This window comes from Cheilinus undulatus, linkage group 2, assembly GCF_018320785.1.
Source record: "Cheilinus undulatus linkage group 2, ASM1832078v1, whole genome shotgun sequence".
Lineage (NCBI taxonomy): Eukaryota > Metazoa > Chordata > Actinopteri > Labriformes > Labridae > Cheilinus > Cheilinus undulatus.
This window is the reverse complement of record NC_054866.1, coordinates 18,619,844-18,635,588: the sequence shown is the minus strand read 5'-3', so window position 1 is coordinate 18,635,588 and position 15,745 is coordinate 18,619,844. Positions and strand designations below refer to the sequence as shown.

The window sequence follows — 15,745 nt, the reverse complement described above, 5'->3', positions numbered from 1 at the left end:
CATGGACTCTATAAACATGGACATAGTCTAACTAACCTCACCCAGTGGTTTTTGGAAAGATGTTATAAGCCCTTAGCAAAAGCGTTTGCATGACCTAACTACATGTAAAGTAAAGAAGCGAGTGGATGCAAATTCGCCTCGGGTGGTGCAAATGCTGTGAATTGCACAGTTGAGTCATTCCCGTGCACCGTGTTCACTGTGCAGTTTGCTTCATTCGCTTATTCACAAGAGTTAAAAAAAATCTAAACTCAAGTGAAACACTTGCAGCGCGATTGGCAATCAACATGGAGATCCCCTGTTGATGTATTTCACATATGTCACCGGAGGATCCCTGAAGGACCAGCCTGGTCAGTAATCCCCTCAGTGTAGTGAAGTTCAGCCATGTTTGTTGACAACTGACTGAAATGCCGGTTGCGGGAGATGGCTGCCTCTCACGTCCTGTGGGTACTGGTATACACAACATTTGACGAGTGAGTGGAGCAAGTTATTCACGCAAATTAAAAAAAATAAATAAATAAGCAAATTAGTCTTTTTTGGAGGATCTCTTTGTTTTGAAGTCAGCCTCAGTGGACAGACTTTTCGGACTTCCATTTTCCAACACCAGAAGTAGACAACAAATTGAGATAAATATCCAATACAACCAACTTCTTCATAATTTTTTTCCTATAAATAATTACCAAAGGTCAACAAACTTCATCCTTTCACTCTAACATTTACCTCGAAACCCTAACCTTTAGGGAACAGAAAATGTCCTCTTTACGGCTGTATATGACCTAATCGTCGAACAAGTTCCCAGAACAGTTAGGGAAGTCTCACAGTGACTCTGCTGCTCTAGCTCTCTGCCTTTACGTGGAAGTGAACCGTTTTCTCAGGCAATCATGTGCCATTGACTCTGTTGCCTTTTGTTATGAGATGCTTCATTACACTTTTTCCATCACGGCGTTGTCAGAGTGAGCTCAATAGCCTCACAATGCTGGGAGGTTAAAAGAGTTCAACAGCTATGGGCAAGACATTACCCTTCTGGATTAGGTGTTCTTTGAGAATACATGGCAACATCTAAATGATAATAAGGATTTAACAGCCAAATAATAAAATGTAAAACAATATATGAGAGTGGATGAATTTGCACCTAAAGGAGTGTCATTATATTGTGGTAGAGTACAGAAGATAAAGAAGCCCTGTGTGGCGGTGGTTGCCAGCGAGAGCTAGAATTAATAGTAGCTAGCTTATACTTTACTGCTGTATATGCAGTACATAGCACTTAGGGGTAGGATAGTGTTGTTCCAAATTGAGCTGCCTCTTTTATCTTCTTCTACATCTTTTAAAACAGCAAAATGCAAACAGACATTTGGCTATTATCATTGAAATTTAACAGCTATTTTTAATCACTATTGATTTTAACATAAAAATGTTAATAAGTTAAGTGACTCCTTGTGCTGACAACAAAAGAATCTGATTTTAGCCAACCAATCACATTGTTGTGTTTTGTTGGTCTGGTTCGAACATTTGTTGCATAGCTGCAAGCTTCCAAAAACATGATGCAATTTGGATTATATACATGCAAAGTACAGACAGAAGCTCTCTCCTTATCTTTGTCATATTTAGAGCATACTTGAGCCCTATTAATATGGAATACTGGTGCAAGGAGGTTCTTGCTTGATGATAGCGAGTGACATGGGAGAGGATTTTCGCTCCCATCCAATCCCAATCCCAAACCAGAGTAAATTAAAAAAAAAAAAACAGTCCTGCTCCATCCCACTCCCAGTAGAATAACTCCCAACTTTCCACTCAAGACCTTTGGCTGAAAAAGAAAAAAACTGTAACATGCCAGAAAAGGATAAGCCCTCATGCTCAACTCTCCTGTACTTTTCTAAAATTTGCGACTTCCCCTTAAATTTATTAAGCATGATAGATTGATCGTTCCATCATATTTTTCATTTTAAATCACATTTTGCCTCATCCAACTGACTGCACTCACCTTGCTCTATGTCAAAGAAGGGTTGCGGCTTGCATTGCTGGAGAAAGTGCCGGTTGCTGCAGTGTTGTGTCCGGTGTGGGAAGTGTAGTTTGTTCAACTTGCATTTAGGATTGTTCCGATTCTGATACCAGTATCTGAAATACGTCGATACTGCTGAAAATGCAGGTATTGTTATCGGCAAGTACACGAGTTTATGCATCGATCCGACACTGTTTAATTTAGCTCTTTATTTTGCTTTGTTTAGCCATGCTAAATTTTAGCACTATTAACTGGAAATCAATTATTCTTTGCTGCCAGAAAGCACTGCATGCACGGGCTACTGTTTTTACTGCAGCAAAAGGATCAAAGGACCCACTGCAGCCGCAAAAAATGGTGGCTGCATGACAGTTTTTCTCTGAATGTGATCTTTAAAATGCCTTCCAGACCTGTGCTGTCAAACATGACAAGAAGTGACTCTGTTTATTTTTCAACTCAATTTTAGAGATTGTGAGAGCCTGTGAGGCAGCCCCCTGTATTATTGTTATTTTAATATTTAGGAGTAAAGCTCAATAATCAGAAGAAAAACAACTTTAGGCTCACAGAGATGCTGTACATTATGATTCTAATCATTGAGCCATGTTCTGAGTCAAATGTAGGTCTAAAATTATTTACTAGCCTGCACAGTCAGTCCAGAAAGTTCACACTGGTATCAGATCAGTACTCAGTATCGGCCGATACCAAACACCTTGGTATTAGAATCATATCAGGAAGGAAAAAATGGTATCAGAATATCCCTACTTGCGTTGCAGTCTCACTGAAAGAAAAACTACAAGCAAAATGGCTGCCAAGTGTGGTCAAAGAGCTGTGCTTCTGTACATTTTCCACTAAAAAACTACTAACTAACAACAAAGCATAAAAACTGCATATGCATATTTAGATATAAAAATTGGTCCATTGTTACAGAGGTTCACGCCTCTTCCCGCTTACTTGTTTTCTCATCTCATTCCAATCACATGATCGAACAGTGAAATGACTCCCATCCCGTGGGAATCCCGAATAAATCTGAAAACCCTAGAGATGCCCTAGCTCTTGCTGCATTTCATTTCTTTTCTACTGTTGAAATGTGGGGTCCGATGTGACATCAGTATAGAGCATCATTGTTGTCAACACCTAGCTGGCTTAAAAACAGAGCCTGGATCTGTTAAAGGTTCCAGTGCTGTTTTGATTGTAGTAGCAATGAAGGGCCATAAGACAAGCTATGAGAAGGGCATGAGGGCATAACGAGACAAGGGGTTTCTTCAATGAGAGCCTATTTTTTCTTTGGGGTACAAGTAAGCTGCGTTTTCAAATAACAAAGAACACTTACTCAAGAGTTTAAAATGTTTGATTATGACCAATTAGGAAATGAGTTAGGGCGAATAGTGGGAGCAGCTCCCAGACTGGTGCAAAGGTTATTAATGAGGAAGGAACATTTTTTAACAAAACAGGGTGCTACCAACAACTGCGGCAATATTTGAGCATTAAAAGTCGTCTTTTATGTTGCGTTCCTTCGCAGAATTGTTTATTGTGCAGTATGTTTGGGGTCAAATCATAATAGTTGGCTTAAAATTTGTCCAGTACTAACATCTCAGAGTCAAAACTGTAACGGAGATGTGCAACAATGCTAAAACAGAAAATCTAAAGCAGGAAACAATGCTTGGGATACTTCAAAAATGCTGTCATTTTATGCAGGGTGCATGGCCCCATGATTTACAGTCATCTGAGCACTGTCTGCAGAGCATCACAGCCAAACAGACAGTCCCTGCTGCAGGATAGGCTGACTGTAAAAACCCTGTGTTCTACAGTGAAGTTGTTTTAAAGAGCCTTCTGTGTTCATTCGGAGAGTCATGTATGTGTAAAGTCAATTAAATATCCACTATAAGGGGCTACATTGCCTCAATGGAAACCTGTGACGCTTTTGGCTTTAAAACCAGTTTGTCTCTGTGTCAATACAAGGCATTTTTGCTCATGTTTACTTACAAAGGACAACTTAAGTTTAGATTGGATAAAAGCAGCTGTTCATTAAATACAGAAAGGAAAATCCATAATGTTGGCTTTAAGTTGCCTGAACTGTTTACCAGAACTGCTTTGCATTTACTGAGTCTGTGGCACCGGTACATAAACTTTTATTTCTCGCTGATCTGTTAGTCTGTTTGTCAGAGAAACAACAGCTGGGGGCATATGTTTCACACCTATGACTCTCGCATCGCCCTCCTCCCTGAGTGCTCCTCCGTTCACATCCACCATTAGGGAACACATTATTGGGTTTCCTTGTTTGTTGGAACATAAAACACCTGGTGGCACATAAGCGACAGCGTTCACAGAATCTCCAGGGCTTTCTGGTAACTTCGGTCGAAATTAAGACTACGTAGCAGCCACTTTATCCCCATCCTGTGAGAATTTCATGGGATCCCACAAGCAGGTCGCTACAACAGACCTAAAGGTTACCTAGGTTTGAACTGATAATTCAAGCCTACTAAGCCAGCTGTTTAATATCTTGCACTGAAAACACCAGGTAAAACCGACTGACCTCTTATATTCAGTGCCTTGGGTGTGCTACTTTGAGGTTAAACAGGTCACTTATTTTCGATGTTTTCTCTGCAGACAGCACAAACCTCGTTATAAGGTGCGATCACTGATGTGAGTTAAATACACAGATGCTTGCGTAATTTTTTTCAAGACACCCTTATCAGTTAAGGGCATGCTGAGGTGATGCACAAATTAAATAGAGTAGTATGACTAGGATGTACTAAATTACCTGGCCGTACACCTTTGGCATGGTCGATTCCCCAGTGCTCCGGCGGCTTCGCTGCAGCGGGAGGGCGCCGGAGTCCAACCCGCCTTCAGCGACGCTGCGAGCGGCCAGAGACTGCTCTGGAGCCGCGGCGTCTCCTCCACCTCCCCACCGTAAATCCTCATTTGCTTCTATTGTGAAAAATCCTCTGTTTTGCGGCAGCATGTAACGCTGCTCCGGGTGAAGACGAAGGGTCGAAGCATTAAATCCAGCAACCCAGAAGACTAATAAATATAACGAAGAGCGAAGGGAGCACAGCATCTTGCCTGCCTGTGATATCGCCATGTTTGTGTATGTTTGGATTAGGTAAGACTGAAGGGCTCCTTCTACTGGCAGTCGGGCTGTTTCATGCTGCGTTAACAGACCATGGGAATGTCGGGAAACACGAGACTTCTCACTTCATAATATGCTTTAGTTGGCTTAGTGCTGCGGTAAACAAAGCCACACAACATGCCACCAATGCGCCATAGCATGTCTCCTATGACGAAGAAAAAACATTCACAGTGTGTCATTAAAATGAATAAAGACGACATAAAAATTAAGACAAGTTAAGTTATAATATATTGATTCCCATGGGAAACCCCCAGCATTGCAGCAACACAAAGGCAGAGTAGCAGGGAAGGTTCAAATGATAATTTAAATAGAACAGATACAATAAAACAGGCATTTATTAAACAAGTAAAAATGTGAATGCAACTGTTGAAGGGAGGAGGTACAGTGAACCATGGGTGAAGTCTCAAGTTGAGTCAGCCATCATTTATACTTTTAAACTCAAACCCATCTAGTGCTTTCTTTAATCAGCTTAATATGTCATTAAAATTGAGTTTTTCATACACTGAGAGCATACTGTGCTAAAATTTATGAATAAAATTTATGAGGCTGTATATTGCAGATATTAAAACCAAACAGAAAAATACACTCTTACCTGTAAGGCATTTTACTCCTACTCTTGCCTCACTAGATTGGAGGAAAAATTCACCAGAGGTATGATGCATCTATCCAATGAGGACAGACAGTGATTGCAGACTGGGTCCGAGATTGATCAATATCTAACTTCAGGTCAACCCAACTACAGGCAAAGAGCTGTAGCGAAACAGATCTTAAGCCTCTTGGTAAATAGTTACAACACGCCAGTTAAGTCAGCCTAACGCTGTATTTTCCTTCAGGAAATTGGAATGAATTATTTTTAAGAAATTCTTCCTGTGTACAGTTTGAGCTGTTAGACATGAGCTTTGAAGACCGAACAAGATACTGAACCAGGCTGTAAACGTGTTTCTTTCTGTTTTGAGTGGGTATCTATGGGACTTCATTGGCTTTTGCAGCCAGCCCCCTAAGTGGACTCTGCAGTTTTCTTGCACTTCCAAATTGTGACATGTGGGGAAAAAATTACTGAAATGTGTTTTAAATTGCTGTTAAAAATTCAGTGGTCACAGATCTACTGTCTCCTGCCAACAATGCTTACTGGATGAGAAAGGCTAATTACAAAGCATGCTGTTTTTACTCATTTTAGAAGATATAGTAGATCAATAATGTGATACAATGAATAAATATATGATTTGTTTACAGTCAAACTCAGCGTAACATGATAACAGTGTTAGTCCTAAGTCTCTATGGTTTCCCTTCAAGGTCGACTTTATTTATATTGATTGTTCTCTTCAGGGATTGCATTCACAAATATCCTCAAAGAATCACATTATTTCCTTCAAAACCTTTGAATTAGTTGGATATTGATTGGACTTCCACTTCTTCCACAGCAAAACAAAGCTGGCCTGTGTTGCAATAACAAACACTGGTTGAATTTTAGCCCTAGAGATTTCATTATGGGTTGTAGAGTAACTTTGTAGAAGGCCTGCTCCTAAGTAATAGAGTTTGGAAAGAGAGGTGAACTTGTTAGACTCAAGGCGACCATAGAGCTTGAAGATATTTGAGCAGCCTGTCCATAGTGCAAATCAACATGACAGCAGATTTAATTATGGCACTATAAAAGTATTGAATATATTGTGCACTCATAAAGTATTCAGGCCCCCTTCACTTTTTTGTTTTTCTTACGTTGCAGCTGAATGCTACAGTGTTATTCTCATTACACTCAGTACCCCATCAAGACAAAGTGAGAACAGGATTTTAGAAAAAATTGCAGATTTATTGAAAATAAAAAACAGAAATATCACATTTACATAAGTATTAAGACCCTTAAAAGATGCACTTGAATTTAGCTTAAGTGCTTCCAATTTCTTTGATCTGTGCTGATCTCCACATTCACTTGCCTCATCACTTCTGAGATGGTGCCATACCAAAGCTCAGCAGAAATCAGGCCCACACTTTTAACTTACACATTGGACCCGTAATACCATAATTGTACTGTCCTGATTTTGAATTCAATTCTGCATCAAGAAAGAAGCCACTAAGAGGCTCCAAATACACACTCTCAGACATTCACACACAGCTTCGTTCTGCCTAACCAACTCTGGCGTTACACAATGCCAGCTCATTTCCCCCTTTACTATCTCAAACGATAGATCGGTGTTGTCTGACTCTGCGCAACCATTCCATCTCTTTGCATTACACATTGCATGTGAGGGGTTGCAGGGGCAAAAATGTCCTGCCTTCAACTGACACACTCAGACTACTATGTCTGTCAACCAAGGTTTCTGACATGTCAGAAATCCATTGTTGAGGCTTAAATTGTCATCAGGCCTGCTTAGAGGATTGGCTGGTCCCCTTACAGGTCCCTCCCTGTAACCATATTAAAATTAGTCATACAGTTACTTAAATAATCAGCACATAGTTTGCATAGTGTAGGCTCTGCAAAAATGCTATAGTGTTATTTTGTTTTTCACTCTAACTTAAATAAAAATGCAAATTAGTGGTAATTCATTGTGTGTGTTTACTTAAACAATAATTTGATTAACTAATCACATTTTAATGAAAATAATCTAACGAGAAAAGGGGGAACTGGTTAAAAACGGATCATCGTTTTCCCTAGTGTGGTAAACGGGTCGATAAGTTAACCTACTGAACCTAACCGGCGGAATTTACGAGTACCTTTGAATGCAACACGTGCCAGGCGCGCGCTTGTGCTCTAACGGTTGTTTTGACTTTATGTTTTTATATATTATAAACACCAGCGATAAAACAGCCTTCAGTTTACGGTAAAGTTTACCTCTGTCAATAAGTTTTTGACTCAGAAATGTGGTTGTTAAAGAGAGGTTAGCTTCTGTTATTTTACAAACCATAGCTAGCTAGTATGTGCAAAATTTTAGGCAGGTAGGTTAGCAGCTAGCTTAACTTCCTGCTATCATTGTTCTAACTCTGTGGCTACTTTTTCAAACGCATTTTACGATATAAAGGTTTAGGGATGAATTAATGTGGTAGGTGTGGCTGAATAAACATTTGAGTTGTGTTTTACTGGGAAATACAGCTTTAACAGGTGTGTTAGTCCAACTAAGAGGTGATTTCAGATGTTTTTTTATTTCAAATTTTTAATATAGACTGTTTTACTGTCTTACGTTATAGAGAAAGCTGCAGATACTTGAATTTAAGACATTTGGACTAGCAAATGTGTGACAGTTTTTCATATGAAAAATACTGGTGAAATTCTCTCATAATGAAAATAGTTTCTTGAAGTAACACATTTTTCAATTGACTGATCATTGCTGCACTGATAGTAGGGGTGGAAACTTAGCTACGTATTATATTTACTTAAATTACTGTGATTGAGTTTTTTTTTTTTGCACTTTTTTGGTAACCTCTTCTAATTATACCTACCTTTACCTAAGCATATTTTGAAGGAGTTATTGTTCTTCACTTAATTTTTAAAAACATCAAATACTGAGTAAAAAATTAAGTTAAGTAGGGATGCATGCTGTTGGACTTTTGCCATTATCAAACATGTCAGGTTTTACAGGTTAATTTTAGCCAGTGCTGATATCAATACCAGTATTCATATACATAGTTCAGAGCAGGTCTAAAACTTCAGTTGCTACATCACGCTTTAAAAGAATGAGGATGAACAAAGAATAAGACCTAAGTTGAGACAAATCTATTGGCCATTTCATACACATGGTGAATATTAACAGCCGATTTTAACCAATAAATATCTGCAGAAGGGTCATTGACAAAATGTGCATACATATAAATATATATATATATACATCTTGTTGTTATATATATATATATATATACACACACAGTCGCTAGAAAAAGTTTGTGAACCCTTTGAGATTTCTTGGATTTCTGCATAAATTGGTCATAAAATGTGTTCTGATCTTCATCTAATTCACAACAATAGACAAAGTCTGCTTAAACTAATACCGCACAAAAAAATGATATGTTTTCATGTTTTTCTTGAACAAACCATGTAAACATTCAGAGTGCAGGGTGGAAAAAGTATGTAAACCATTGAATTTAATGACTGGTTGACCCTCCTTTGGCAGCAATAACCTCAACCAAACGTTTCCTGTAGTTGCAGATCAGACCTGCACAACGGTCAGGAGGAATTTTGGACCATTCTTCTTTACAAAACTGTTTCAGTTCAGCAATATTCTTGGGATGTCTGGTGTGAATTGCTCTCTTTAGGTCATGCCACAGCATCTCAATCAGACTGAGGTCAGGACTCTGACTGGGCCACTCCAGAAGGCATATTTTCTTCTGTTAAAGCCATTCTGTTGTTGATTTTCTTCTATGCCTTGGGTCGTTGTCCTGTTGCATCACCCATCTTCTGTTGAGCTTCAGTTGGCGGACAGATGGTCTTAAGTTTTCCTGTAAAATGTCTTGATAAACTTGGGAATTCACTTTCCGTCAGTGACAGCAATCTGTCCAGGCCCTGAGGCAGCAATGCAGCCCCACACCATGATGGCCCCTCCACCATATTTCACAGTTGGGATGAGGTTTTGATGTTGGTGTGCTGTGCCTTTTTTTCTCCACACATAGCGCTGTGTGTTCCTTCTGAACAACTCAATTTTGGTTTCATCTATGGACAGAATATTTTGCCAGTAGAGCTGTGGAAAATCCAGGTGCTCTTTCGCAAACTTCAAACATGCAGCAATTGTTTTTTTTGGACAGCAGTGGCTTCCTCCATGGTGTCCTCCTATGAACTCCATCCTTGTTTAATGTTTTACTTATTGTAGATTTGTCAACACAAATGTTAGCATGTGCCAGAGATTTCTGTAAGTCTTTAACTGACACTCTAGGATTCTTCTTCACCTCATTGAGCGTTCTGCGCTGTGCTCTTGCAGTCATCTTTACAGGACGACCACACCTAGGGAGAGTAGCAACAGTGCTGAACTTTCTCCATTTGTAGACAGTCTGTCTTACTGTGGACACATGAACATCAAGACTTTTAGAGATACTTTTGTAAACCTTTCCAGCTTCATGCAAGTCTACAATTCTTGATCGTAGGTCTTCTGAGAGCTCTTTTGTGCCAGGCATGGTTCACATCAGGCAATACTCCTTGAGAACAGCAAATTCAAAACTGGTGTGTGTATTTTATCGGGCAGGACAACTTTAACCAACACATCCAATCTCATCACATTGATTGGACTCCAGGTTGGCTGACTCATGGCTCCAAATAGCTCTTGGAGAAGTCATTAGCCTAGGGGTTCAAATACTTTTTCCACCCTGCACTGTGAATGTTTACATGTTTTGTTCAATAAAAACATGAAAACATATCATTTTTTGTGCAGTATTAGTTTAAGCAGACTGTGTTTGTCTATTGTTGTAACTTAGATGAAGATCGGAACACATTTGATGACCAATTTATGCAGAAATCCAAGAAATCTCAAAGAGTTCACATACTTTTTCTCGCGACTGTATATATATATGTGTGTGTGTGTATATATATATATATATATAGTCATTAACAAATTTATTAGACCACCTGTCATGTTTGTCTCAAAGACCATCCAGCATCATGAAGTGCTTTAATACGGACTCTTTCATTTTCAGTCAGCTCTCCATGTTTTACCATCTTGAACAGGAATAAGGGATTTCAAACTGAATTCACCCAAATTTGAGCCGGCTCACTGGGCTTCTCTGAGAAGTCAGAAATGAATCAAGCGTAACATTCAAGCACTAAAACTCATTTTTCTGTTCAGGAATGCAAGTTAATAACTATAATTTGACATATTAATCAAGAAATATTACCTGTTTTCCAGATGTACAACAAAGCTGAGTTTTTTAGCAAAATAAGATTTTCTTATATAGGTGTCACATTTGTAATATGCCTGTGAGAATATTTAAAATCAGAGAAGAATTATTTCTCAGCAACTACTACACATTTCTGGACAAAAAGACTCATGGCTGTCCATCATCATTATCACTGGCCTTCTCTGAGAAGTCAGAAATGAATCAAGCGTAACATTCAACCACTATAACTCATTTTTCTGTTTAGGAATGCAAGTAAATAACTATAATTTGACATATTAGTCAAGAAATATTAATGTGCTTTACTATTTTTTCATTTTTTAGTAAATCAGTAAATTTGAAAATTCATGAATAACAATAATAATTCTATTTTAGCATCAAATATATCATTTGGGTTGTAGAGCTTCCACATATTGGTGTATTAACCATTGCAGAAACATAAAAAATGATTCTGGTAATTACCAATGCTGTAATTTTAGGGCAGCTGTGGCATAAACCTTACTTTGGTGAAGGTTAGGGTGGTCTAATAAATCTGTTAAGCACTGTATATATAAGGATTTGTTATACAAAACCTTCTTTGTATAAAAATATGCTTGGTATATTTAATTCAAATAATTCATTTTTTATTTTGGGATCTCAAACCCTAAACCTGTCAGGTGGCGTGACCATCCAAATGAATGACTGGATTATTGACATGGTTTAAATGGCATTTTAATTGTCAGACATTCAAATGATAATACTTTGGCATGGTTTTATGGTTGAAATCTCTGAAATGAATAAAGGTGATTAAATTTCCCAATACAAAGTTAGTAAGATCATAAAAATACTTATGTCACAGAATTTTCATGTTCCTAAATGTCATGGCGGCGCAACCTTATTCTTGGTATATTATTTTAAAATGAAGATGAAAACAAATTGTAGCATGATTTATAATTTTTTTACTCCAGCTAACAGTCATAAGAAATTAAAATGGTTTGTAGACCCTTTTCAAGTAAAGATAAAAGCATTTATTTCCAGTCACAAGTGGGCAGGTACACTTTCTATGACAGGTGGTTCAACCAATGAAAAACTGCTAAAAATTAATTTGATCATAAAATTCTTGATTTTATTCTAAAAATATATGTGTACACTTTCTAACAAGAGTAAAAATAACAACATGTGTCTTACTATTTGCATGTTAGATTAGAAATTAGTTGCAAATGTAGGGCAGCGCAGCTGCAATTGAATTAAGCCTTACATGTCATTGACCCTAATATTTACATTCTTAAGCAAATATCTGCCGATAATGATAGCATGCTGATGTTACTTTACATCCTCAAAATTAAGCACTAGAAGCCAAAACGAGGAGGCCGAAGCTTTCTGCCAACATGAAACTGGCCAGTAGTTTGGCTTTGACAACACATGACACTCAGTAGCACATAGCAAGAGAATGATTCCACATTTTACCCAAAATAGCTGTGGTAATATAGTGTAGGCTAGGTCACGCCTTATAATAACCAACCTGGATGGAGATTCATATTTTCTTGTTGTTTTTACACATTAAGGAGAGATCATGTTTCACTTTATAAGCCCCTTGGGTGTTAGAAGTAGCTACTTAGTATTTTGAGTAAATTTTGGATCATCTACTTTTTACTTTTACTTGAGTAGATCTATCGATCAGTACTTCTGTTTTAACTTAGGTAAATCTGAACCAAAGTAACTAATATTACTTGAGTCCAATAGTCTTGTACTTGTTCCACCTCTGACAAATAGAAATGATCAGGTAACTTGAACATCATCAGATACATTTTTTACTTTATAACTGTTTTTTAAAGGATTCTTTAGGTTAACAAACTGCCTTTACTCATACAAAGAAGCTGATTGCAATTTGCAGGTTGAAAATACTTAAATTGCAGCATGAACCAGACTATATGACTCTGACAGTAATGAGAGAGACTTTATATTTACCAAACTGTCTAATAAAATTTCACATTTCAGGGACACTACCTAATAATGGAAGAAGCAATACTAATGGCAGGAAATCTGATTTCACCAGCACTAAACAAGAGGTCCATGAACAGCAACAAAGGCCTTAAACAGACAATGCCACAAGAGGTAAGAGAAGCTGATGATAGTATCTAATCTGGGAAGTAAATGTCATCATTTATGAGAAAAGATGCTTTTACATGAAGAAAAAAATGATGTCCTGTTGATTCAATGACAGCACAGGAAATACACTCTTCTTTTTGAAACAGAGAAAATATGTCAGGGGTCAGATAATAAGAGATGTCATATAATTCTACACTCTGCCGCTACATTTCCTCTCCATACAGGCGAAAAGGCTCAAAAAGTATTTAAAAAAGCTGTTAGTTACAAAAGTGCCTGTTGTTCTGGAAATGATACAGATCATCTCTTTAACTAAAAAAGAAAATAAATTAAACCAAATAATTTTCTACAGATGGAACAGTCATGTCCAAATCAAGACAAATCTCCTCCAAAGAAGAAGAAACACAATTTCAAACCATCGATGCGAGAACCAGCTGATATATTTGACACCACAGGTGCAGGTATGTGAAGTTTCACATTGGAAGGTTCACAACATAATGATTCATCCTTACAACTGTATTGACAAACGAAGATTATTTTAGACTGATAGGAAGGAACATGAGCTCTCTGCAAGTTTGACAGAAAATTAATCAGAGGTGTGAAATTGAACCGCAGGATTGAAAAGTGTCTAGACAGGACATGATCATTTTTGAAATGTATTATTGACTTTTGCCTGCTCAAAATAATTGCCAAGCATTTATTTGTATAGCACTTTTTATACATAAAAAAATAAAACAGCCCAACGTGCTTCATAAAGAACAGAGACAGAAAAAAATAGGAAAGAGAAAAAAATCTGATGAGCTCATAAATAAAGGAAATACAATCAACACAGCTAAATACTGATTACCAAAAAGCAATAAAATAGATAAAATCAGTGAAACGTTGATAAAACAACAAATTTGCAGCATCCTGCATTTGTTTTGCTCCCCCCAAACAGGTGCAACTAGAGAGGTCAGCATGCTATTCTCAAAATTTGCTGAAGTGTTAAGGTAAGTGGTTTCTAAGACTACTTTAGACTTAGAGAGATCTAAACTTCAATATCAAATATACTGAAAACTTCAAATATACTTAGAACTGTGAGCTATATCCCTAACATTAAACTGCTGTACAAATTCAGAATTATGCAAATCTGCTCCTCAGGATTCCCAGGATATAAATATGATGCAGCAATTTAGTATTAGGTAACACTGAAGTAATTATCAATGGTTTGTTGTAGAGAGAGCGCTACAGCAGACACCTCTCAGATGGAGCAGCTGGATGGCATTTTGAGTGAAGCTCGACACCTGGAGTCTTTCCTTAAAGAGAAGAAAAATCATCTGAGGCAAACATTGGCTCTCATTTCTGATCAGCTGAAGGGCTAGGTTTACCACGCTGGGATGAAACAGTCCTGTTTATTCTACCCAAAGTGGGTTTTTTTGTTCAGATGTAGTAGTGCTGTGTAGTCAGTTCATTTATTAATATTGATTGATGCTCACTTAACAAAAAAGAGACATTGATAAAGTCTCTGGCAATTTTTGGAATTGTTTTAAAATATTGAAGAATGACAAAAACCTGTTGTATGTTTCTGGTTAAATTAAATTAACTGAATACATGAGTAGCTATGCAATTTACAACAACCTTACTTTTGTTTCTTCATACTGGGCCTACATTTTGTCATATAGACTAAGATAAGTGAAAATGATTTATGACACTCTTAATGGAACAAAATTAAAAAGAAGTTCTGTACAAACAAATGTATTTCTATCAGTTTATTAAAAATAAAAGTGACTTAACTACAAAATAGTTTTGCACCCTGTCATTTTTGTTGCTTATGTAAAGAGGGATTCAGTTGATAATTTAATTTTAGAATACAAAACACAATAGGAAGAGAGGACGAATTGAAACTAAATTAATAGAAATAAACTTTGTTGTATTGTTTCAGGACTGTTCATATGACCACTGATTACACTTTTCTCTGCTAAACATTCATCCAAATGCATTTCAGAAATGGCATTTAGGTTATGTAAGGTCAAATGTCCAGCCAGAAGAGGGTGTAGGTGTGCCACGCTTAGCTCCCACAGCTTCCTTTACATCAGGGATGAGCAGCCTTAGTTACCAAGAGGGCCACATTATTACTAATTTTCTCACACTCTTAATAAGACAGTAACTTAATTAACTTTAAAGAAGGAAAAAATCTACTTTAGTAATGAGTTAAACATATTAACAGGCTATTAAAGTAGGTCCATATTTATTTATGGCTATTCTCTTCAGTGCCATTAATATGCTTTTACAGAAACAATAACAAACATCTTCTAAATTTTTCCACAGCACAGAAATATAGGCCTGGGTCCACAGCCAGCATTTTTAGCACTAGCAGCAGTCAATTTCTATACAAAGCTGATATAGCCCAGTGTTTACCTTATGCATTGGCTGTTATTGCTGCTGAGCTTTCAGTGCTCTCCTAAGAAAGAATTTTACTTTTTTGAACAGTGCTTTGTTCATCAATGTCACCTCTTTCTCACTCAGCAACCAAATCAAAAAGGGGCGGTACTTCTGATAATGTCAACAAAGAAACAAATCTGAATTGTCTTTTCAAGGGTAAAGTAGGTTTACAGTAGCTGCCTGTCTCAGGATTCCTTTACATTGTTTTTTTGTTTGTTTTCTTTGTGATATGTCCTTGAAAAAGAAAATATGAAGCACACAAAGCTGTTTTAAAGCAACATCATGTATCCTAAAGCAGCTTTTGTAAC

The 15,745-nt window shown here is 37.4% G+C and overlaps 1 protein-coding gene across 2 annotated transcripts in view; it reads right to left on the bottom strand.

Moving 5' to 3' along the window:
• Positions 1–5,076, bottom strand: part of sorl1 (sortilin-related receptor, L(DLR class) A repeats containing) — a 132,146-nt gene extending 127,070 nt beyond the window's left edge. The window contains exon 1 of one of the 2 annotated variants that reach the window (XM_041800923.1): positions 4,755–5,076. In XM_041800923.1, coding sequence (XP_041656857.1) covers positions 4,755–5,075 — 321 coding nt within the window. In that variant the 5' untranslated portion in view covers position 5,076. Of the gene's footprint in view, positions 1–1,978; positions 2,052–4,754 lie in introns of those variants that run through there. The other variant, XM_041800932.1, reaches the window with a different exon arrangement.
• Between the last annotated feature and the right edge of the window lie 10,669 nt (positions 5,077–15,745).